The 22,164-nt window shown below is 51.2% G+C and overlaps 1 protein-coding gene across 6 annotated transcripts in view; it reads left to right on the plus strand.

Moving 5' to 3' along the window:
* APBA1 (amyloid beta precursor protein binding family A member 1) overlaps window positions 1-22,164 on the plus strand; it is a 193,998-nt gene that overhangs the window by 166,594 nt on the left and 5,240 nt on the right. For 4 of the 6 annotated variants that reach the window (XM_045191237.2, XM_024555200.4, XM_053923914.2 and 1 more), the window contains exons 6-11: window positions 6,175-6,207; window positions 7,222-7,308; window positions 7,860-8,045; window positions 10,923-11,102; window positions 13,447-13,659; window positions 19,898-20,017. In XM_045191237.2, the coding sequence (XP_045047172.2) occupies window positions 6,175-6,207; window positions 7,222-7,308; window positions 7,860-8,045; window positions 10,923-11,102; window positions 13,447-13,659; window positions 19,898-20,017 (819 nt within the window). The remainder of the gene's footprint in view (window positions 1-6,174; window positions 6,208-7,221; window positions 7,309-7,859; window positions 8,046-10,922; window positions 11,103-13,446; window positions 13,660-19,897; window positions 20,018-22,164) is intronic. The other 2 variants (XM_045191248.3, XM_045191246.3) reach the window with 2 other exon arrangements.

The following is a 22,164-nucleotide window of genomic DNA, read 5'->3' on the forward strand; positions in this document are numbered from 1 at the left end:
GCCTTTCCCTCAACCATCCGTCACGGTAGAGCAAACCCACGCCGCAACTTTCGCTAATACCACTGAAATTTAGGGAATTGGGATTTGTAAACTAGAGAGTAATTTACAATTACATCAAGGGTAGCCCGAAGTCAAGATTACTGGCAGAGACCTACTACTTTCATCCATGTGCCAGGGACCCACTTCACCACTTCATCTGGGCAGCCCAAACCTTGTCTGTGCCTCAGAGACCCTGCGGCCACCAGGCCCACTGCTGTGGTATTCATGTCTTCTCCCCCAAATTAGCCTTTCCCAGGATGACTGACAGCGGGAAGTCCTCTTCCTTCAAAGGAAGTCCCACCCCCTACCACAGACATGCACCTTAGCCCACGGTTCCCAGCCCGACAGCTCCATGGAAACATATCAGCTTCACCCTCTTACCTGCCTGATCTTTCAGCCTCAGTAATTCTGGCGGTACAGCATCAGGTTCCTGTTGACCTGCCCATCCAAGCTCGGCCTAATTTCTTTGCACTGCCACCCCTGATCATAAAGAGGTGACGCTGATGCTGCCAGATCGTCCACTGTTCTTTCTTTAGGACCTCCCAGGCACAGCCTTCAAAGCAAGAGCACACAATGCTATCTGAGGGAACAAGCTGCTCCTCAGGCACTGACTGTCCCATCTCCTGTCATCCAGAGCAGTGAACTTTAAAAACTAGGGCTTTGGGGTCATAGTTCTGACTCCTCATGTCTCACAGTTACCAAACACAGTGTGTTACAATTTTGTTCCATTAACACTTGTTAAGTCGAGCCCCAGGGTGCCAGATGGTGAGCAAAAGACCACAAGAGAAATTTAGAGAAGTTTCTATAGGTCCTGGAGAAAGTCCTGGAGAAGCCCCCTGGGGAGGTCATGGCAGGGTGCAGGGGGGGAGAGAGAGAGAGAGAGAAAGTAAATGACTACGTTTCTTTCATAGGTATCATGTTGCAATGTGCTTCTATGCATCTAAAGGAGCTGTTGCCTGTCATTACATATTGTCTGCTTTGTGTTCCCTTTATATCCATTTAAATGCACGTTGGATGGCTTGCCTTTACACCAAGCCTGACTCTTTCAAATTGTAAGTGGAGACGCTGCATTCAGACCGATGGCTTATTGCTGCGCCCCCTCCCAGAAAGTTACTCTTTTAGGAGTATGCAGAGAGACGTTATCACCTGCAGAAGGGAAAGGAGTGGGCAGCCAAAAGCATCTCTGCTGATGAGTCAGGATGGTCTCAAGGGACACGTGCACTGTGGTGCCCACAGGAGACACATTTCTCTGAGGGAGGTGGTGCCACGCTTTTTCCTAAAGGCAGGCTGAGCTTCCAGAAATGAGTTTTCTAGGCCGCCCCTAGAGAAATACAGAGCAGAATGAGGCTACAGATTTTACAGTGTCCATCCAGAAAGGAAGGGAGACGGGAAAGCTCTGGATTTATTTGGAAATCTGTTTATTAGCAACACCCTCACCACAAACTAGTGAGTAATTCCTGCCTTGGTGCAGTCACCCAAACAAAGGCAGAGGAATTTCCTCCTTTCCCGTCCAGTTCCTTCTGCCTCCCCTCCTCCCTGCAGGGGCCCCAGCTTGCCCCTCCCCTCCCTTTCCTCTGCCTGCTTCCTCTGCTGGACTCTGAGGATGCTGTGAGACCTGCCTCGCCTGAGGCCGGCCCTGGTGTTGGTGGCGCCTTGTCAGTGAGCGAACCCTAACCCTGCAGTGTGGGTTTCCATTTTAAGGCCGTCTTCAATTTCTGTCTGCTCGACGACGCTGGTGTCTGTCACTCACATAGCACCAACCGTACGTTAGAATTGAATATCGATACCGGATTTACATCTGGAGTCCTAAGAATCACGATTTTTCTTAATTTAACAAAGAATTTACAGATGTATTTGAAACATGGGGAGAGAATTTGGAGTCGTGGTTCAGCCAGGTATTTTCTACTTAATGGGAAAAGAAAACAAAACAAAGGAATTTGGCTCAGAGAGCATACGGTGTCTATGCAGACCCTGTGACAGATACCGTAGGAGGTAGAAATTAACCAAGACTCCATCCTTGCAGTTCTCGACCTTGAGAAACATGCAGTCTAGTGAGGGAGTAAACAAGAGCCCTGAAGTAACATTAGTGCAAGGCAGGCCGAGGAGTGCGCAGTTAACGGCTTTTCCAGCTATCAAAATATAAGGAATAAGGGGCGTCTGAATGGAGCAGCATAATTAGAAGACACCTGCCATTTTCTGAAAACTTTCAAAAATCATCTTTGGACCCTCCCTAACGTTTCCTTTCTGTCTTTGTTGTCCATCATTTTGGAAGAGAAATAATATCCTGCCCAAAAGCCCCTATGTAACTTAGGAATGCATTAGAACAGGGGTTCTCAAAGTGGGATCCCTGGACCAGCAGCAGCAGCAGCTCCTGGGAATTTGATACAAATGCAGATTCCCAGGACCCACCTTAGTCAGAGACTCGTGGGGGTAGGGCCCAGGAATCCATGTTCTCACGAGCCCTGCAGAGATTCTGGTGGACACTCCCACTTGGGAACTGCTGTCTCAGAGAAGGTTAGACCGTCCAGTGTTACGGCACAGCTGTTCTTTCGCTGTGCTCTGCGGCCTTCCAGTCAGGAACCTAAAGTGCCCTGGGTAGAGACCCTACACACACACACACACACACACTGTGGGAATCATGCCTGGACCCTGTTAGAGAAGCAGGCCTGGAACCAGGGCAGCTGGCTTGCTTGTCCTCCTCGCTGTCCACTCCATGTCCATCTCCATGCTTCACTGTGCCCCCCACATTCCCGCTTCAGCCTCCACGCTTCAACTGGAAGGTGGGGGGGCCTGCCGAGCGCTACCTGAGCCTTCGTAACTGCTTCATGTCCACGCAGAGTGTGGTGTATATGTCTCCATTCTTTCTACCTTTGTGAAGCTCATGTTATTAGCTCACAAGTGGTGTTTTGACATTTTTGGGTCCGTGCATTTTTGTAAGGATCATTCCTTATCAACGACCATCTACTTACACCTGTCTTCACTGGCCTGTTCCAAAAGACCAGATTTTTCCGTAGGTTTATGGGAAGATTTTCTTTAAGGGTCAAACATTATTACTTAATTGCAGAAATAAAATTTCCATCAGTCTAGCGTTGTCTCAGTTACGTGGCTTCCCATCCAACTTGGAGAAGTCTGTGACTGATAAACAGGCTACTGACTCTCAAAATGGAGGGCTGGGGGATCCTGTGAGGGATGTAGTATTGACCCCATTTTTTTAGACAGAGAAGTTTATTGATGAAAAACTTGCCCAAATCACATAACTAGCAATTTGGAGTGTAAAGCGAGACTTCCAGATCTGAACCTCTGTTCTGCTACTTAACAGTTGGGTGACCTTGGGCAAGTTAATTAGCCTCTCTGTGCCTCAGTTTCCTCTTCTGGAAGAGGAGGATAATGTCGCGCCTGCCTCCCAGGGTGGCTGTAAGCTTTCTCATATCCCGTCGTGCAGCACGTAGCAGGATACTGTCAGCAGGGGAAGAAAGCTGGAACAGCGGGAGGATCCCTGGTGCGCGTAACCCAGAGGGTCTTAGCCCCAGTTAACACTCTCTACACTGTGGATCAAGTGATTGGATGGGTGGTGCCACCGCTTATGCCCCTGCACACAGCCTGCTGGGTGTTAAGCCGTAATCAGTCCCCGGAAACATGAGGATTTAAAGGGAAGTTGCCATTCCTTGTATTAAGATGCGTGCTGGCCTTGGGGTTCTCTTCGACCTCTCTCTGCCACTCCCGTTTCTCATTCTGGCTCCGACCCCATCATCATTTCCAAAGTTATGTCTAAATTGTAAATTATAATTTGTTTCAGGGCACGTGATTATCATAAGTGATTTTAAGATGGTATTCCTCTAAGTGCACAGAATATTTTTAACTTCATAAACATTATTTCAGGATGTTTATGAAACTCAAGTCTGCCATTTGGATCCTTTTCTTTGTCACCAATTCTAGCAAAAAAAAAAACAACCCCAAAACAGAAAACCAGAATTTGGGCATTCTGTTGGAGGCAGACTCACTCTCCTTTGAAAGGGCCCTTTCAGGTCACTGTTTTCTGGGTGAAGCGTTTTGGCCAAAGCTGTCAGGTTTGGGTATCAACAATAATGGAAATTCTTACGTTACTGCCATGTCACTTCATATCAACATTGTTTCAGGGGAAGCGGTAGAAGACAGACAAACATTAGGGTCTGACACCTGCATCTACCCGAGGATGTAGCTGGCGCAGGTCAGAACTTCCTCTGGCAGAGCTCCCCGGTTCCACAAAGGGGTCTGTGCTGTGGCCTCGGCACAGGGCCATTCCTCAGAGGTGGAAATATTTCCACCATCACGTGCATCAGTCAGGGTAGCACTTGCAGTTGCTGCCTGTGGGTTTTTCCAGAGCGCGCTCTGCACGCGGACCCCCAGTAGGAGCTGTGGGGCGGCTGTGCAGGACTGGGCTGCCCTAGATTCCTGGGTGCAGCAGAGATGAGCCATTTGGTGCCTGGATGGCTGACTCACGCAGTTTTGTTTTTCCGCAATGAGGTAGTACAGACAAGACACCTTAGTCATTACGAAATAAAGTTGTGCTGCTGAGAGCAAGAGAGCTTTTCTACCAGGTGAGTACGGAGGAGTGGGAGAGAGCAGGCCGCCTTCCACCCCACCTTCTGGTTCAGCCGTTGACCCACCATCATTTGTACAAGGTCTGTGTGTATACAGCAAGCCCAGAAAAAGGCCAAGAAATGGCATCCTGATAGACGTAAATTATAATCACGTACCAGCAAACACAAATATAGTGCTTATAACGCACCAGGCACTGTTCTAGAGCTTTGCATACGTTTATTTTATCCTCGGAACAGCCCGAGACAGATACTATCTTTATCCTCACTTGACACACAGTTAACTGAGGCATGGAGACGTTAAGTTGCTTACGCCAAGTGACACAGCTAGTTGAGTAGCAGAGCCAAGATTCAGTCTCACACAGTCAACCCTCTAGTCTCTCCTTTCGCTACCTATGCTCTTCCACACGAGAAGAGAGGAGAACATTACATTCATTTCTAATTAGGGGGAGGCCATATTAATACTACACCAACTTAAGGCAAGAAGTATTACTAGAGATAAAGAGGGAAAACAATAAAAGATCGATTTAATAGGAAGACGTAAACATCTTAAATATGTACGTACCTTCTAGCATAGCTATAAAATGCATGAAGCAAAGACTGACAGAAGTAGATGTGGACCAATCCACAGTAACGGCTGGAGGTCTTAACACACCTCTCCCAATAATATTAGAGAAAGCAGACAAAAATCAGCAAGTGCGTAGAAGATTCACACAATACTCTTAGCCAGTGTATTTGACTTAATTGACATTGGTAGGCCACTCACTGTCCCCAACAACTGCAGAATGCATTTTTTGAAGTTTGCATGACACATTCACCTAAGTCAGGCACGCTCCGGACCATGCAGCTAAGACCCAGCACATTTCAAAGGATTGAAGTGAGAGGATATTCTCCAACCCAGCGGAACTAATTCAGAAGGAAATAACAAAAAGATAGACAATCTCCAAAGGTATTAAAATTAATAAGACAATTCTAAGTAATCCAAAGTTCAAAAGAGAAATCATAATGTAAATCAGGAAATGGTTTAAATGAAGTATAATTAAATTGCAGCATGTCAAAATGTGCGGGATACAGCTAAAGCAGTGCTTGGAGGGAGATTCGTATTTTTAAATAAATGTATTCAAAAAGAAAAATGTTTGAAAATTCATCATTTCAGTTTTCATCTCAAGAAGCTAGGGGAACAAAGCAGGAAATTTGGCTTAAAAAGTAGGAGAAAATAAAGGGATAGGCTAGCATCAATGAAATAGAAAAACAGGCGTATACTAAAGAAAACCGATAGTACCAAAAGTTGGTTCTTTGAAAACATCGATTGCAGTTAAGTATAAGAAGCAACTTACTACATTTCCTTCCGCCTACTGCCCCTGCAGGTACTGAATTCCCAGTTAGGGAACCCATTGTCTGCAGCCTGGGACTTGTTTTTTTTTTTAAAGTCTGGCCTCCTCCCACAGCAAGGCTTTATCTCACTAGCAGTATTAGTTTGTCAGTTCCCTTTTCCACCTTGAGTCTGCAAGTTCTCTCCTAACTGTTCTCCTGTCTCTGTTTGTTCCATGCTAAGCAGATGGCCCAGAAATTAGCCAAAAGCAGGAAGAAGGTGCAGTACAAACAACTTCATCAGCTTGATGTTATGCCTGTTCTTTCCATTTATTTATGTTTTGCCTTTTTTATTATTTCGTGTTTTTGTTTTCTGCATCCAGCAAGTTTTTGTTCAGATTTCTTTTTGAACCGCCCCATAAGCCAACGTTTCTCAAAACTCGGTTGCCTGAAATGGCCGTTTTCTGTTGCTCATGAGTCATTTCACTTCGGAGGAGCGGCAGGGGCAGATGGGAGATGCTCAATGAGTCCTACGCTAGTGCGCGAGTTCCCACCATTCAGGAGCATTCACGTGGCAGGGACTTCGGCCTGTGCAATTTATAGTCATGTTTGACTTGCGGATTTGTCAGATTGCTGGATGCAAAAAAGAAAACTCGCTAATAACCACACTTGTGCGGAGTTAAGCCTTGAATGAACCAGACTGATGTGCTTTTTTGGTTGTGGAGCTTCTAGGTGCTTATGAGCCACCCATGGGACGTTGATGCATTGGGGCTGTTTCTTAAGGGGGTGGATTCAGGGAACTGCTTCTGTGTTGCTCTGTCGGTGTGTGAACATGAAGACCCTCTGACCAGAACTGCATTCAGATGACTTTGTTTGCACCTGCTATAGACGTTGTCCCCCATCGCTTGAGCAGGGGCAGGCTGATCTTGCCAGGGTCCTGGGGTGTCAAGTCAGTTGCCCCTGTTCCTTCAATATGCCGGGCTCCGAAACCCTTGCAGATAGGGTCATTGGCAATCCTTGTTCATAGACCCAAATCCCCTGCAGTGAGTTACTGCTTCTAGAGCAGAAGCAGCAAAGGGGAGTCTGTGTTTTTCCTTGTGACCTGCAAATGCTAACTCTCGTCCATGTGTCCATCCTCTGCGTGGTACCTTCAGCTTTGGCAACCTAACTCAGGAGTCTGCATTGCTGTTCTGGTGACTGTGTCTCGATGCCTCTGTGTGTGAGCTAACCTTGCTCCCGTCGCCCGGGCCAGAGGAATGTTCTAAGCTCTCCCTTCGTGCATTTTTCTTCTCAGGCTCCTGAAGGTGAATCTCAGCCAATGACCGAAGTGGATCTCTTCATTTCTACGCAGAGAATCAAAGTATTGAATGCTGACACCCAGGTATGAGTTGGCTCCCGCCTTTCCTGGGAGGAGCTTAGCAGCATGGCAACTCAGAGACTGTCCCCATGTCTCAGGTGGCCGTCCCCAGATGCTGGCTGCTGTACAAGCTAGAAGGTTGTGTCTGCCGTGCATGTTTGAGGAGGGGGTACAGGGAGCCTTGGGACTGTTTTCTTAAAGATCACAGGGAAGAATAAACTGTGGATACTGTTTGGTAATAATTCTCATAAGTTTTTATCACAAGATGCATGAAGTGAACCAGATGAGCCTTTTAAAAATTTTGTTTCAAATTGTACATACCTACACACACAAAAACAAAATGCAGCCATCACATGCAGATTTTTGATGTCTTTTTCTTACCTTCCCCACCAGAGATTCTACTGGTTGTAAAATTAGGGAAATTTTTCTTCACCTGCCACAGACTTCCTGGGTTGTTATTAGCCCAGGAGCCCCCTGCAAGGGGACCACACTTGGCTGGGTTCGGGGTGGCAGACTTTCCCATGGGTCACTGGATGTGGTACTGGACTGACCACCCTCTCCCTTCCTCCCTCCAGGAGACGATGATGGACCACCCTCTGAGGACCATCTCCTACATCGCAGACATCGGGAACATCGTCGTGCTGATGGCCCGCAGGCGCATGCCGCGCTCCAACTCCCAGGAGAACGTGGAAGCCTCCCACCCGTCCCAGGATGGAAAGAGGCAGTACAAGATGATCTGCCACGTCTTTGAGTCTGAGGACGTAAGGGTGGCTTCCCCATCTCCCTCCAGTGACCTGAGCTGCCCCTCTGTGGCCGATTCTCTCTTTATTTCTCAGGACCTGAGTCATATGTGTAAACAGATATTCACTGAGCACCTACTATGTGTTACTCAGCCTTATATCCCTGTTCTTGTGCTAGGGATACAAGGCTGAGCAATATAGACAAGGTATTCATGAGTGTTGTAGGGAGACAAAGAGACAAATATACCTAATATAAAATCAGGTATGGGAAATTTTTTAATTTTTAAAAATGTTTTTAAAAGATTTTATTTATTTTTAGAGAGAGGGGAAGGGAGGGAGAAAGACAGGGAGAGAAACATCGATGTGAGAGAGATACATCAATCGGTTGCCTCTCGCACGCCCCCAAGTGGGGACCTGGCCCACAATCCAGGCATGTGCCCTGACTGGGAATGGAACCTGCGACCTTTTGGTTCACAGGCCGGCACTCAATCGACTGAGCCACACCAGCCAGGGCAGGTAAGGGGAAGTTTGGTGAAGAAAAAATAAAAACAGGTCAGAATAGAGGACTAGAGGCTGTTTCAGGTAGGATGATCCACAAGTTCTCTCTGAGGCGGCAAGATTTGAACAGAGATCTGAATAAATGAGAACAGGAGAGAGCAGGTGCAAAGGCCCCGAGGCAGGGGCCTGCTGGTACAGCTTGAAGAAAGGCAAGGAGGCCAAACTGCCAGAAAGCTTAAAGTGACAGAAGAGTGGGAAGAGTTCATTCAAACCCATGGGGACCTGAGCAGGCCTCACCTGGGCACTGGAGCATTTGGGAATAAAGTTCTGGGTTGTTTAGGACTGCCCTGGGGGCTACAGGAACATTATGATCCCTGCCCCTCTGCACCTCCCCACCTGTCCTTAGGAAAACCAGGTGCCCCTCCTGACAAAAAGCCAGTGATTCCTCCCCGCATCTCTCCAGGTGATGACGTAACAGAGAAACTTAGCTTACGGCAGCAGTGGGCCCATTCTTCCATTCGGTCTTCTTCCCAGTTGTGACTGGAAGAGCTGGCAAGGCCCCCAGCTGCAAGCTGCCTGAGTACCCGCGTGGCTCCCGACACTTGGCAGGCCTTGGGAGCTCCCCCCCAGGCCTGCAGAGACCATCTGGTGGGCCACTGACTGCTGGGTTTTCCCCTCCTGCCACACTGAAACAAGCTCTTTCTCATCCTGAACAGAGAGCCCTTACTACTTAAAGAGAATTGCCTGCGGTAAACGTGGCTCCTTAAAAGAGGCCATTTTTCCTCCATGAAAGTGTTCATCTATCTGCAGTAAATTGCCTCCCTTCAACAAGCTGGGAGTCGGAAGCAAGCTGCTTTTCTCCAGAGAGCCAGAGCCGCCACGGCTGTGGCCACAGACAGGAGGAGACACACCTTCTGCACAGTCCTGTCCCGGTCCGGTTCTCTAGAAAGCAGCCCCAGGGGTGAGGTGGTAGAGAAGGCTAGGAGCTTGCAGGGCGCCTCCCCGCCATTCTCCCTGCTGTCCCTTTACAACTGAGGTCACACTTGCACACTGGGAGGAAATGAGTTTTGGAAGGTTCTCAGAAAGTTCCGAAAAACTCAGACTTAGAACCTTGAGCCACATGTGTCCTGTAGGCCAGTGAAAAGATGGAGCTCGCTCTGCTCACTGGCCTGGGGCTCCCTGGACGCACATATGTACGCATGAGGGTCCCTCTGCCCCTTTCATCTGGCTCAGATCCCCAAGGAGAAGTTTCTTTGCCTTGGGCTTCCTGTCAGGGAAGATGATGAAAGGAAAGAATGGCAAGCAAGAGTTAGGACAAGCGTAGACCTCGGAAGCTTACCCTTGACTTTTTAAGCAGAGGACAAAAGAAGGGCACTGGCTCTGGACCTGGCAGAATTCAGAGTGAATCCAGCCTCCATGCACCAGCTCTGCGGCCACCCAGCTGCTGTGGGCTGACTGTGCCCCTCGCCGGGCTGCTGCATGGCTGCAACAGGTCACCAGGAGCCTGTGTGTGTGCTGCATGCACCCACGCATGGCAGCCAGCTAGTCTGCTGGTCGTGTTCCCAGGTGTGTATTGTTCAGGGTCATCTGTTCACACGTGCCCCTGATGCCTGCAGCGATGCCCTGCTCGAACCTTGCGATTTTACAGCAGGGTGCGGGCTGGTGGTCCTTGATGGGACTTGTGGCCCCTGAGGTCACCAGACTCTCGGAGTGAGACAAGTTAAGCATTTCTTTTCCCATGGCCAGGAAGTACTACTATAGTGTTAATTTTAGTACTAGACTTTTAAACTTGTTGTGCTTTTCTATAAATTCGAGTTGAGTCCTGAACTCAGATACTCAGACACAAGGGTTACATGCACGTGGATGTCCAGTGGGATGTCTGGAAATGATGTAGGATGTAGAGTGACTTTGATCAAAGTGTAGGACTGTCCTTGGTGTGGTTGTAAGTCCAGCATCTCTGCCTCTTTTTTTCTCAATTGCCAGCAGCTCCTTTGTGTTTAGTCATAATAAAAAATGTCCTCACTGTCTAGCCAGTGTGGTTCAATTGGCTGGAGCATCAGCCCATGCCCAGGTCACAGGTTCGAGTCCCAGTCAGGGCACATACCTGGGGTTGCAGCTGCAGTCCACATTTGGGGTGCGTGTGGCAGGCAACCAATTGATGTTTCTCTTTCCCTCCCCCACTTCTCCTCTCTCTCTCTCTCTGAAATCAATCTATATCTATCTATAAATGTATAAATGGCCCCGCTAATTTTGAAAATGACCTCTGGCAAGCACTAGTGCCCCATGTAGACCCGCTGGCCCAACTGAGGCCTCTGGCTTCATGGTCCTGATGGGACACGTGCTGCCCACCAACAGGGCTGCCCCACTGACCCTCGCCTCTCCTCTCTGGCTGCTGTCTAGGCCCAGCTGATTGCGCAGTCCATAGGGCAGGCATTTAGCGTGGCATACCAGGAATTCCTCAGGGCCAACGGGATTAACCCTGAAGATCTCAGCCAGAAGGAGTATAGTGACCTGCTCAACACCCAGGACATGTACAACGATGACCTGATCCACTTCTCCAAGTCGGAAAACTGCAAAGATGTAGGTACCTTCTGAAGCTGCTCCAAGCGGGGCCAGTGGGTAGGAGCTCTAGGGAGCCCGGGGACAGGGAGCTAAAGAGTGTGGTATCAGCAGGACCTTCCCAATGGCTCAGGTCCATCTCTGGCTCCCTTGCATGAGGCTCTGTGATTAATATTGCAACGGAGGGCCATCACTAGTGAGGCGGAGCATTCTCTGCCTCCGCACTCCTGAGCTAAATGTGGGGTGGGTTCCAGAGGCAGACAGGACTTGCACTCTGCCCTTGCCACGCCCACAGTCTAGGAAAGGGCATGGAAAACATGAAACGGTGGTGCTGGTACAAGCGTCAGTCAAAGAAAACTGTGCTTGGCGGAATGGAGCCGGTCTGGAGTTCCAGACGATGAATGCTGCGCTCCTGCAGCGACAGCCCACTGCTTCAGAGACCCAGCCCTGCGGGAGTGTCTGGAGGACACGGAGCCATCTGAGCTGGTCTGCAGGTCTGGGTGTTCCTTGGAACACGTAGGGGCATGCAGAGGGCCGGGCCAAAGTACCAGAAGCATGAAGGTCGGAAAAGCTCAAGAATGGTCTGGGGAGCCATGAGTGAGGCAGGTGGTGAATCTTACATGTTGGAGAGCATTGTGGGATAGGGGAACCAGTGAAAGCTATTCCTGGGAACCATAACTCACCACCAAAGTTCCCACCTACACAGTCCCGCCCCTCACCCCCACTAGAGACTATAGTGGGGTAAAAACCGTGAGAAGGACGGGGAGGCGGGTATGAGGTTTGGGTCAGAACTGGAGGGCTTGAAAGTCCAGCTGAGCAGCTTGGACTTGATCCAAGTAAAAAGGTAAAAAGGTATCTTTGTGAGAAAGTGATCTTTCGGGCCACTAATGTATGTTAGGTGTTGTGCATTCTCTAGAAGCAGGGCCTGAGATGGGGATTCACGTTCAAGGGACTTTGGGGGAGAGTGCTCTCCGGGAAAAGAGTGTGGGCACCACGGCAGTGGGGGTGCAGAGGAGGAATGGGGCCTCACTGCAGATGAGCTTCATTCTGACCCACAGGGAAGCTCTGGGCGACAAACCCCCCGGGGCCGGGGGCACTGGCAGGCCTTCGTACCCTGTGCGATCAGTCGTGGACACCGGGGTTGGAGGGGGTTGTATCAGTGTGCTTGGGGTGCCATCACAAGGAACCGCAGACTGGACGCCTTCAACGACAGAAACTTACCCTCTCCCAGTTTGGGGGGCTAGAAGTCTGAGAGCGAGAATTCAGCAGGGTTGCTTCCTTCTGAAGGCTGAGAGGAAGGATCTGTTCCAAGTTTTCCTCCTTGGCTTGCAGATGGGTGTTTTCTTGAGTCTTCGTGTTGTCTCCCCTCTATGCGTGTCCCTCTGTCCAAATTTCCTTCTTATAAGGACGTCAGTCATGTGGATCAGAGCCCATCCTAATGACCCCATGTTAACTTGATTTCCTCTGTAAAGACCCTGTATACAAATAAGGTCACATTCTGAGGCAGTGGGTGTTAGGACACGATTCAGCCCATATCGGGGGGTGTCTCCCATTTGACTGAGGTCAATTCTTCAACTGTGAGCTTCAGCAGTGGGGGAGGGGTCCCAGCCTGTGAAGGAGGCTGTGTCAGGCCCCGACAGCCCCCACTACAGTGTCCGTTTGACCATATATGTATCTGTGAATTGCAGCAAAGAAGTGTACACACATACTCTGTTGGATGCTTCTAAGATGTGTCCTACTCCTTTGTGGTGTCTCCGCAACCCTCACTAGACAGCAGATACCCAAACCAACTCCGTCTTCTCTGCCCCGCCAAGGAAGGCAACAAAAATGACGCGCATCTAGAGTATGGTCTTCCTGTTTGCACTTCCAGCCTTTTGGTGGTGATCACTTTAGCATCTTTTTGTTTTCTTTTTCTTTAGCTTTCCCCTTGCAGAAAAGTGTTTCTGTAAAACATTGCATATTTATTTTTAACTCAAGAATCTTAAGTGTTGGAGAGCATTGTGGAATAGGGGGACCAGCGAAAGCTATTCCTGGGAACCATAACTCATCACCAGAGTTCCCACCTACGCAGTCCCGCCCCCACTAGAAACTATAGGGGGGGAGGGAACCGTACCCTTCGTGGTTGTAGTGCCAAGTCGAGACTGCTTATGTGGAGCAAGAATAACAAAAACTGGGTACAGGCCTGTGCTGGACTGTTCCTCGCCCACTCCAGTGCCGTGCAGTGCAGAGGAGACAGGGCTCGTTGGGTCTGAGTCCTCGGGGAAATGGCATTTTAGTCAAGGCAGGAAGGGGGGAATGCCTGGATTCCGGTCGCTGCCCGGGGTGGCTGCCGATTCGGGCCCTCTGCGTGTTTCTCTCCGTTCAGGTGTTCATAGAGAAGCAGAAGGGGGAAATCCTGGGTGTGGTGATCGTCGAGTCCGGCTGGGGCTCCATCTTGCCGACCGTGATCATAGCCAACATGATGCACGGAGGGCCCGCCGAGAAGTCAGGGAAGCTCAGCATCGGGGACCAGATCATGTCCATCAACGGCACCAGCCTGGTGGGCCTGCCTCTGTCCACCTGCCAGAGCATCATCAAGGTACCCGGAGGGGGGGATTGGCTTCTGCCTTAGACCTGAAGTGTGGCTGCAGTGCAGCCGTGGACGCTGATGGACGTAAGTGTCAGGCAGTGAGCAGGACACGAGTACGGGGGGCAGCAGCTTGCACTCGGGGTGCTACCATTAGGTTACTACGTAGAGGTTCCTCCCTGAAACCGTTGTTAGAGCAAAGATGGGCTTTTGGCCCAGATAACACTACTCTCTGGCACTGTGCCATCAACAGGTATCCCTGCTCAGTCACAGCACTCCCTCCCATTGAGCCTGAACAGAGCTGTCCCTGGTTCAGGAATCCAGACACTCGCCTGGGGCAGCGGTTCTCACCCCGGGGAGATCTGGAACCCCAGGGGACATCTGGCAATGGCCAGAGACCGTTTGGGTTGTCACAGCTAGAGAGGAGGGCACGATACTGGCATCCAGTGGGCGGAGGCCAGGGGTGCTGCCAACATCCTTCAGGGCCCAGGACAGCCCACAGCACAGCATTGCCCAGCCCCAATGTCAGCAGTGCCGGGGGTGAGGATGCCTCACTTCAGGGTACGCAAGTTCAGGTGTGCGGCAGAGACGTCAGGAGGGAGGGAAGGTGGTGAGCGAGGGTTGGTGGGGACTTGACCCGGGTCCGGAAAGGTTTGGGGAGGAGGAGCAGGGTCTGGGGACAACCTCAGTGAGTGTGGGACTGGGGCCCAGATGGCACTGGCGAGGCTGCATGCCAGTGACCATGATGCACCTGCCAGGCAGTGCCAGGCAGTGCCCGGCCCTCCACAGCGTCACCTCCCACCCTCCCCGAGACAGACAGCTCGTGAGGGTGAGGGCAGCAAACACCCAGCTCACAGTTTACGATGAGTGTTCAGAGGCTGAGAAGGCGACTTGCCCTGGACACCACCCCCCCACACAAGTCCAGATGCCCCTCACCGCCCCTCCCTGCCTCTGCAGGAAGGAGGCAGAAGGGATGAGGCAGGCTGAGGTGCATGAGGGCCTGGCACCACATGGGGACTCGTCCTCTGTCCGATGGGTCACACTTCATCGGACCCATGGTGGAAACAAAGTCCCTCAGAGTGTGGTCCGGTCTGCCCTGGCTGAGCAGCTTCCTACCAGGGAACAGTTTGTTTGCATGGGTCACTGCCTTTGATGTCTGCAAATGGAGCGTCTGTGAAATCAGGAAATTAAAAGACCGTGTGGCAATGAAAGACGTGTCACTGGTGAAGATGGACAGTGAGAAAACCAGTGTCTCCGTGGCTGCCCTGGGCAGAGAAGCACTCAGCGGGCTGGCCCCACTGGGACAAGGCCACCCCGCCTCAGCGCCCGATTCGCCGCTCTGTCGAAGGAAAGACCGTGGTTGGCCTGCCCCTGGTCCCACCACTGATCTCAGCTTTCTAGTATTGTTTTTAAATTCCCTAGATGACACCCCCCTTCTGCCTGCACCTGAGCAGATGCTCACCCCGTCCCGTCCGCACCACCTTGGGGCACTGCTGGGAATGTTCTGGGCCTCTCAAGGCTCCCTGTTAGCGATCACTTACTTCAGAGTGTGCCGGTGCTCCTGGCAACGTATTTAACGAGCAGCTCTCATCCTGGTAAACCGGTGCTTCACACACTTTGATTTGAGTCACCCAGGGATCTTGTTAAAATGCAGGTTCTGGTTCCGCAGGTCTGGGGTGGGATTCTGCATTCTCAACAAGCTCCCCGGTAATGATGTCACCAGGCGTCAGGCTGTGCCTTGAGGGACAAGCCGTGTGTTCTGTGTGTGGCCACTTCAATGCATGTTGACCTTTTTTCCCTGAGTCATGAGAAATAGCATACGTTTCTGGAACAGTTATAGGTATTGAATTGTTTTAATTGCTGTCTGCCCTAGCTCTTGTTTTTCCTGTCATAATTCCGAAAGCATAACGGTTGGGAGGCAAAGCATATTAGCAGCCTGCCCGTTCGTGGCCCCCACGGCCCTGCCCTCCTGATTTGTGTCTTTCTTAAACTGGAGCAACGCGCCCCCTTCCTTCCGCAGGATCATCCTGGTTCTGCTCGCCTGTTGCCATAGCGACGATTCTGGCTTCTCTCCTCTCCCCTCTCCACTTCCCTACCCTTCCCCTCCCACCAGATTTCTTAATTTGCTGTAACATTCCACTGTTGTCATGGGGATGAAATGACCGTTTGTTTAATTGGCACCTCTAACAAAATGGCAGCTCAGAAACCCAAGCTAATGGGACCCAACTTGAGTCACTGATGAGGAACGGCAGAGCAAATGCGAGGCCTGGTGGTTTCAGACTGCCGTCGCACGGAGCCTCGCCATGCAGCACACGTCCCAGTCTAGAAGCTCGTTCCCGGGGGACAAATCAGGCGTCTTAAATCACTTCGCACAGAAGGAAGGAACCCACAGAGCAGTGTGAACGTTTAGGTAGCGTTCAGAAAACGGAGTCGTTCGTGGCTTTTCGGTGTGCTCTGGGAGGCTTGCCGGTACCTCGCGGGCATGCCTAAACAATCCCAGTGGTTCACAGGTGTACGCATTTAAAGCACACAGCTTTGTCTGAGAGGCTGGGCTTCTCACTCATTCCTCTGTTTTTGGCATTCTTCACTCCCCACGAATTCCTGGTCTCATTGCGGAGACAGACAGGTGAAGGGATCAAGCCTTCCAGCTGCTCTGCTGTGTGTCCAAAGCCCTGCCTTGAGCTCTTGAAGGTCCCATTCCACCTGCTCCCAGGGCCTAACACATTTCTTGGCACATAGCAAATGAGCCATAAATATTCACTGATTAAGCGATTGAGAATGAGGAGGCACTCAAAGGAAAAAGAAATACATGTATGAATGATGTCTGAGCAAACCCTTCCTGCCTATTTTTAATTTTAAAAATAGGTGTTTCTAAGTATAACGTGGTGTCAGCAAACACAGGAAAGGGGAAAGAAAGCATGAAAAGGAGTGAAATCATAGAAATGAGAACTGGAAGAGATCATACCAGGTGGCACCTTGTCTTGCCGACGAGATTTCAGTGGAAGGGCGGCAGAGTGTCTAAGGCCCCACGGACTGTGGGGCAGACACCCCTCTTAGCCCAGGTCTCCTGACACAGCGAGTCCTCTTCGCCAAGCCCCACGGTTAGCAGCAAAAAGCCAGAGCATCGGCATGGACGATGGACCTGCTGTCCAGAGTGCCAGGAAGAATCCCTCTCAGCTCATGTCTTGCTTCACTTTGAAATCATTATTTCTTGAACCAGAGAGGTTTCCCAGAGATGTTGCAGAAACCCTGGGGAGGGCTGGGACCCACTGCCTGTGTGTGCGCACCAAGTCACCGTGACCCACATCACAGCAGTGGGAGGCTCGGCCCCACAGAAAACGGAGCGATTGAGAACACTGAGGAAACAGGCCGAGATGCTGGAGGTGGGGAGTTAAATGGAGCCCCTCAGAATGCACACACCGAGAGGACAAACTAGAATCGAGCAAACGCAGAGGGGGAGCCAGCAGCAGGAGCCTTGAAGAGCTCCCTGCAGGAAGGAAAGCCAGCTGGAAGCACGGCCCGTGCAAGCCTGGAGGGAAAGACTTGGGGCACCAGGCCGAGCTCTGAGCTCCATTGCCCTCCCTGGCTTCTTGGTTGAGCAAGCCTGACTCATGAATGACACAGTTTCTCCCGTTTTCTACGTGGAGGGTCATGGGGTAGGAGAAAATTCCGTGTGTTTGAACCCAGGCAGACCTGGGAGTGATGTTGCTGTGTGTGAGCCTGGGTGAGCCACTTAGCACGTCTGAGCCTCACTTCTTCATCAAATGGCATCATTGTAGCTTCCGGTGTGTCAAGGGCATTAAAAAACACAGCTCCCGTGACTCTCCGGGTCGGTGCCTGGCAAGAAGCAATTTTCAGTGACAGGTGGTACAGCTGGTCTCAACACCAGAATGGGATTTGAGGGGACAGTGGCCTGAGGGGCACTCACACATGGCACAAACATACAGATGGCAGACGGCATTAGGACAACCAGCTCTCCCCTAAGTCCTCACCCCACCTTTGCTCGCCTGTTCTCACAGGGCACACGGGCCACAGGTGTCAGTAGTAAGTGGACGTCATTAAGTCACCGAGTGCGGGTGAGTGCACTGCTCTGCAGTGATGGTCTGCCCTGTTCTCAAAAGTGAGAGTCACCGGGACTGTATATCAAGTCACCGAGACTTGTCAACACAGACTGTTGGGTCCCGCCCCTGTAGTTTCTGAGTCAGTGGGTGTGGGTGGACCCCCGACTCTGCATTTCTAGCAAAAGTGGCCGGGTCTTGCTGCTGCTGGTGTGGGGTCCTCTGTTTGAGAACCACTGGTATACACCTATTGGCCAAGCATGATAAAACCGGCCAACCAGAGGCAAAAAGAGCCCAGATCCATCCCTCAACCTAAAGCATCTCTTCATTCCTTAGAAACAAAGTTGTGTGGGTCACTTCTGCCACTCTTAAGTGGCAAGTCTCCTTCTTGCCACAATCCTGTTGGTGAAGTCACCTAACACCAGTTCCGCCTGTCTGCTAGGTAGGGCATCTGCTTGTGAGGAAGGCAGAGGCTGGAGCAGGGAAACCATCATCCCAGGTCTGACCCCACAGGGCCTTGGACAACTCAGGCTTCAGGTCCCCGTCTGTCTGCATCTGTGAAATGTGCAAAAGGAGTCCTGCCCCAGCAGAGAAAGATTTTGCATCCTGGTTGGGGAGTGACTGCTGGGAGCAGCAGCTGTGGAATCTGCAGATTTCTGTTCGCAGAATAAGAAGTGATCCCCTTTCAGGCTGAAATGGAGGGTGCACACTGGACCCATTTTTTAATTGACCAGGGGACGCTGTGGACTTGGGGGGAGAAGAGCCCACCTTTTCCTGAGCACCTGCCACTGCTCCGCTGGATGCGGGAGAGGTTGTCCCCCCCACCCCACAGTGCCGTCATTTAGGGACAGCTCGTCCCCCTCCCCTCTGACCTTTTGGCAGATGGGGACAGTGGCCACCTCGAGCCTTCTCCCCACCAGCAGGCCTCACCAGGTGGAAGCCCTGCTGGGCGGGCGTTTGCAGCAGGAATGCCAAGCTCGCCCCACCCTGGCTCCCACGTGGGGCCTGGGCAGCCACAAGCCCTGCTGTGTTGACCCCAGGGTGTGAAATTGCCGCCTTTTCCTCTACCTGCCCTGACTCGAAACGGGTTGGGAAACACCTGCCATGGGGCACTTGGTCTGGACCGCCCAGCACGCAGGTGTCCGGTGGGGCAGAGCAGGTGGGCTGCGGGAGGCCTGGGCGATGGACGTTGCTTCCAGCACTGAATTACCCTCCTTTCAGGGTGAGGCTCACAAGTCGGTGGTCGGACCTGTAGGAGCAGAACTTTCCCTTGCCTGAGGTGATTTTCCCGGGGTGTCCCAAGCAGACCGGGGCTCTGCTCACTGCCCTGTGTGCTCAGGGGACAGGAGGATGGCCTGAGCTCAGCACAGATGAGAGTGGGGTGCAGGAAGCTCTCTGAAGAGGCTCTGAAACCAGGCCAAGTCCCCTTTTTTTTCTGTAAAGGCCACCTTTCCCTCTGCTCTCAGTTCTTAGAGGGAGAGGCGTGTTGGCAAGGGTCATGAAACCGCAGACCTGAAGACAGTCTCCAATCCCTAAGTCCCTCCCTCCTTCCCTCCCTTCCCACCTTCCTTCCGTCCCCAGCAGCACCCTATTCATTCTCCCAAGGAAGCCTTCATGGAGGGCAGCCCCGTCTGCTCCCTGCTTTTCCCCAGGTGCTCCTGGGAATGTTGATAAAGTCTCTAACAGGCAGAGAGGGTAGGGGCGCAGGAGCATTAGGGACGGAGAGAAAACAAGCCCGGGGGAGTTGGGCTGGTTGCTGTGAATTACATGTTCTTTGTTGGAAGAAGAGGAATTGCTAGAGTTGGCCCTTCGGAGAAAACGTCCATTTCCCACTTGTCTCCTGACCCGGAGATACGGTGCAGCCTTCATCGTTTAAGCTGAAAAGCACGTGCGGCCATTTCCTTCCTCACTGCCCAGACGGCCACTTTGTTCAGGTCCCTTGACCGCAGCCCATTTCCCAGAACGAAGGCCCTGCCCACAGACAGGCGCTGGTGTGTACACAGGACGAAAGGGCTCCATGTCAGAGCGGCAGTTTCTCCCCTGAGTTGACGCTGGCCGGCAGTGGGTGGCGGGGACTTACCAAGTGATGCAGGTCTCCCAGGGGCTGCTTTGGCCTTCGCTGCTGTCTGCTCTGCTCTCGCCTGTCTGCCTGGGTGGTCGCTGTACCCACTGCGCTTCGCTCACTTAATCAGGGCTTGAAGAACCAGGCCCGGGTGAAGCTGAACATCGTGAGGTGCCCCCCGGTGACCACCGTGCTGATCAGGCGGCCAGACCTTCGCTACCAGCTGGGTTTCAGCGTCCAGAACGGAATCGTGAGTACCATGCACACCCTTCTCCAAAGTCGGGCAAAAATGGGCCACTGTGTTTGGCATTTTATTTTTGATTTTTAAGGCTGGTCAGTTCCCTGAAAGAATCCAGCAAGGAAGGGGATGAATAGGTAAAGGCAGCCTTGGCTTTCTCTTTGGACAGAAAAGTCTGTGCCTTCCCACATGTGAAGAGAGAGGCCCTTCTCAGAGCCCCGGCCCTGGAGCCCGAGTCTCCGTGACCGTGCAAGGTGGCCCTCCCAGCTGCTCACTTGAGGTAGTCTGGGATGTGCCAGCAAGGACTTCCTTCACCTCTGGGGGACTGCCACCTTGTCACCAGGCTTGGCTGTACCCTCGAGCCTCTGCAAAGCTGCTGCTGCTCCCCATACTAGGGTGAGGAGCACTGGGGGCTTCATAGCTCCCCAGTGAGTCCAGCTCACAGCCCAGGCTGAGAACCCCGCCACATGCTAGTACGCATGGCTAATCTGTGCTTTGCCTGTTTGACCTCAATTGGCACTTCGGGGTTACAGAGTATTTTTATCACTTGGGTGTCAGCCTTAAAAATACTTCTTCATTGTGGTAAAATATATACATTAAATTGGCCATTTAAACTATTTTTTAAGCATGCAATTCAGTGGCATCATGTACATTCACAGAGTGGTATGACCGTAACCGTTATCTCTTTCCAGAACTTTTTCTTTATCCCAGACAGAAATTCCATGCTTAACACCACTTCCTTTTCACCCAGGCTTGCCTTTCTGGATTCATTCATAGCCATTCTGGGCTTGGGTGGCAAATCTGTCCTCTGTAACCTCTTTTTTTTTTTTTTAATTTGATTTTAGAAGGGAAAGGAGAAAGAAAGAAGAGGCATTGACTCATTTCACTTACTTATGCATCCATTGGTTGATTCTTTTTCTTTTTAATACTTACTTTTAGAGAGAGGAGGAGGGAGGGAGGAAGAGGAGCAGTGAAAAATCAATGTGTGGTTGCCTCTCGCACACACCCTACTGGGGACCTGGCCTGCAACCCAGGCACGTGCCCTGACTGGGAATTGAACCAGCAGTGCCTTAATTCGCAGGCCTGCACTCAGGCCACTGAGCTACACCAGCCAGGGCTCATTGGTTGAATCTCGTATGTGCCTTGATGGGGATTGAACCCACAACCTTGGCGTATCGGGACAATGCTCTAACCAGCTAACCTGCCCAGCCAGGACCTGTAACCTCTTGATTTTGTAGATTTTTGGTGTGCTTTTTTTGCATTCATGTTTCCAGGTAGAAAATTCTACTTTTCTCCTTAAATTTCAAGTAAGAGTTGTAGGTAATCAAAATTTTATTCTAAGTATGTTTCAAGGTTTAGAAATACCCAAATGAAGTTTCCAGATGGAGTTAAAATATCCAGCCCACTGATCTGCTCTTTGTACCTACATAGCGTCATTTGCTTTTTGGAGAGAAGCTAAGCTTACTCCATCATTTTAGCCTGACATCATGTTCCATCTGTTTATACTTCCTTATTTGCTTTGTTTCTATTTGAATAATATTAAAAGTTCAAGCAGGAACAAAGGGTTGTTACCTAACAGATGCGGGTCCGTGGGGCCCTCGTTTTTATTTAAAGTGTGGGTAGCGCCTAAGGGACCTTTTGACCCAGAGTACCTGGCGGGGTGACGGTTTCCACACTGCAATCTCACCCACATAGGCTTTGAAATAGAGGCGTACGGTCTGGAGTTAAAGTCAGCTCTGTACATCCAAAACACTCTTTTGGGAAAACTCCCACTGTTCTGTGCGTGAGGTGGGGGTGGCTCTCCCCTGCCATGCCGCACACAGAACCCTCCCAATGGGGAAATGCAGGCTCCGTTCCACCAGCCTGCAGCCTCTGCCACCCGCAGGGACAAAACCCAGCCACGTTGTCACTTCAGTGAGAAGGGAGTTTGATCAAGCACCACCGAGCTGGGGAATTCGAGAGGAGCAGCTCCCCGCCAGCTAGCCACACTCTGGAAAACAGAGCAGGGGTCCCAGCTCCACTTTGGCTCACGTGACTTGTGACCCCAAATCATGGGTGCTAGCATTATACATTCGACGTTGGAGTCTAGTGGCAATTGTGGGAAATAAAGCTCACCTGAGTTACAGGCCCACAATAGAAACATTGGCAGCTTGGTGACA

This window comes from Desmodus rotundus, chromosome 1 (assembly GCF_022682495.2).
Source record: "Desmodus rotundus isolate HL8 chromosome 1, HLdesRot8A.1, whole genome shotgun sequence".
NCBI classification, from domain to species: Eukaryota; Metazoa; Chordata; class Mammalia; order Chiroptera; family Phyllostomidae; genus Desmodus; species Desmodus rotundus.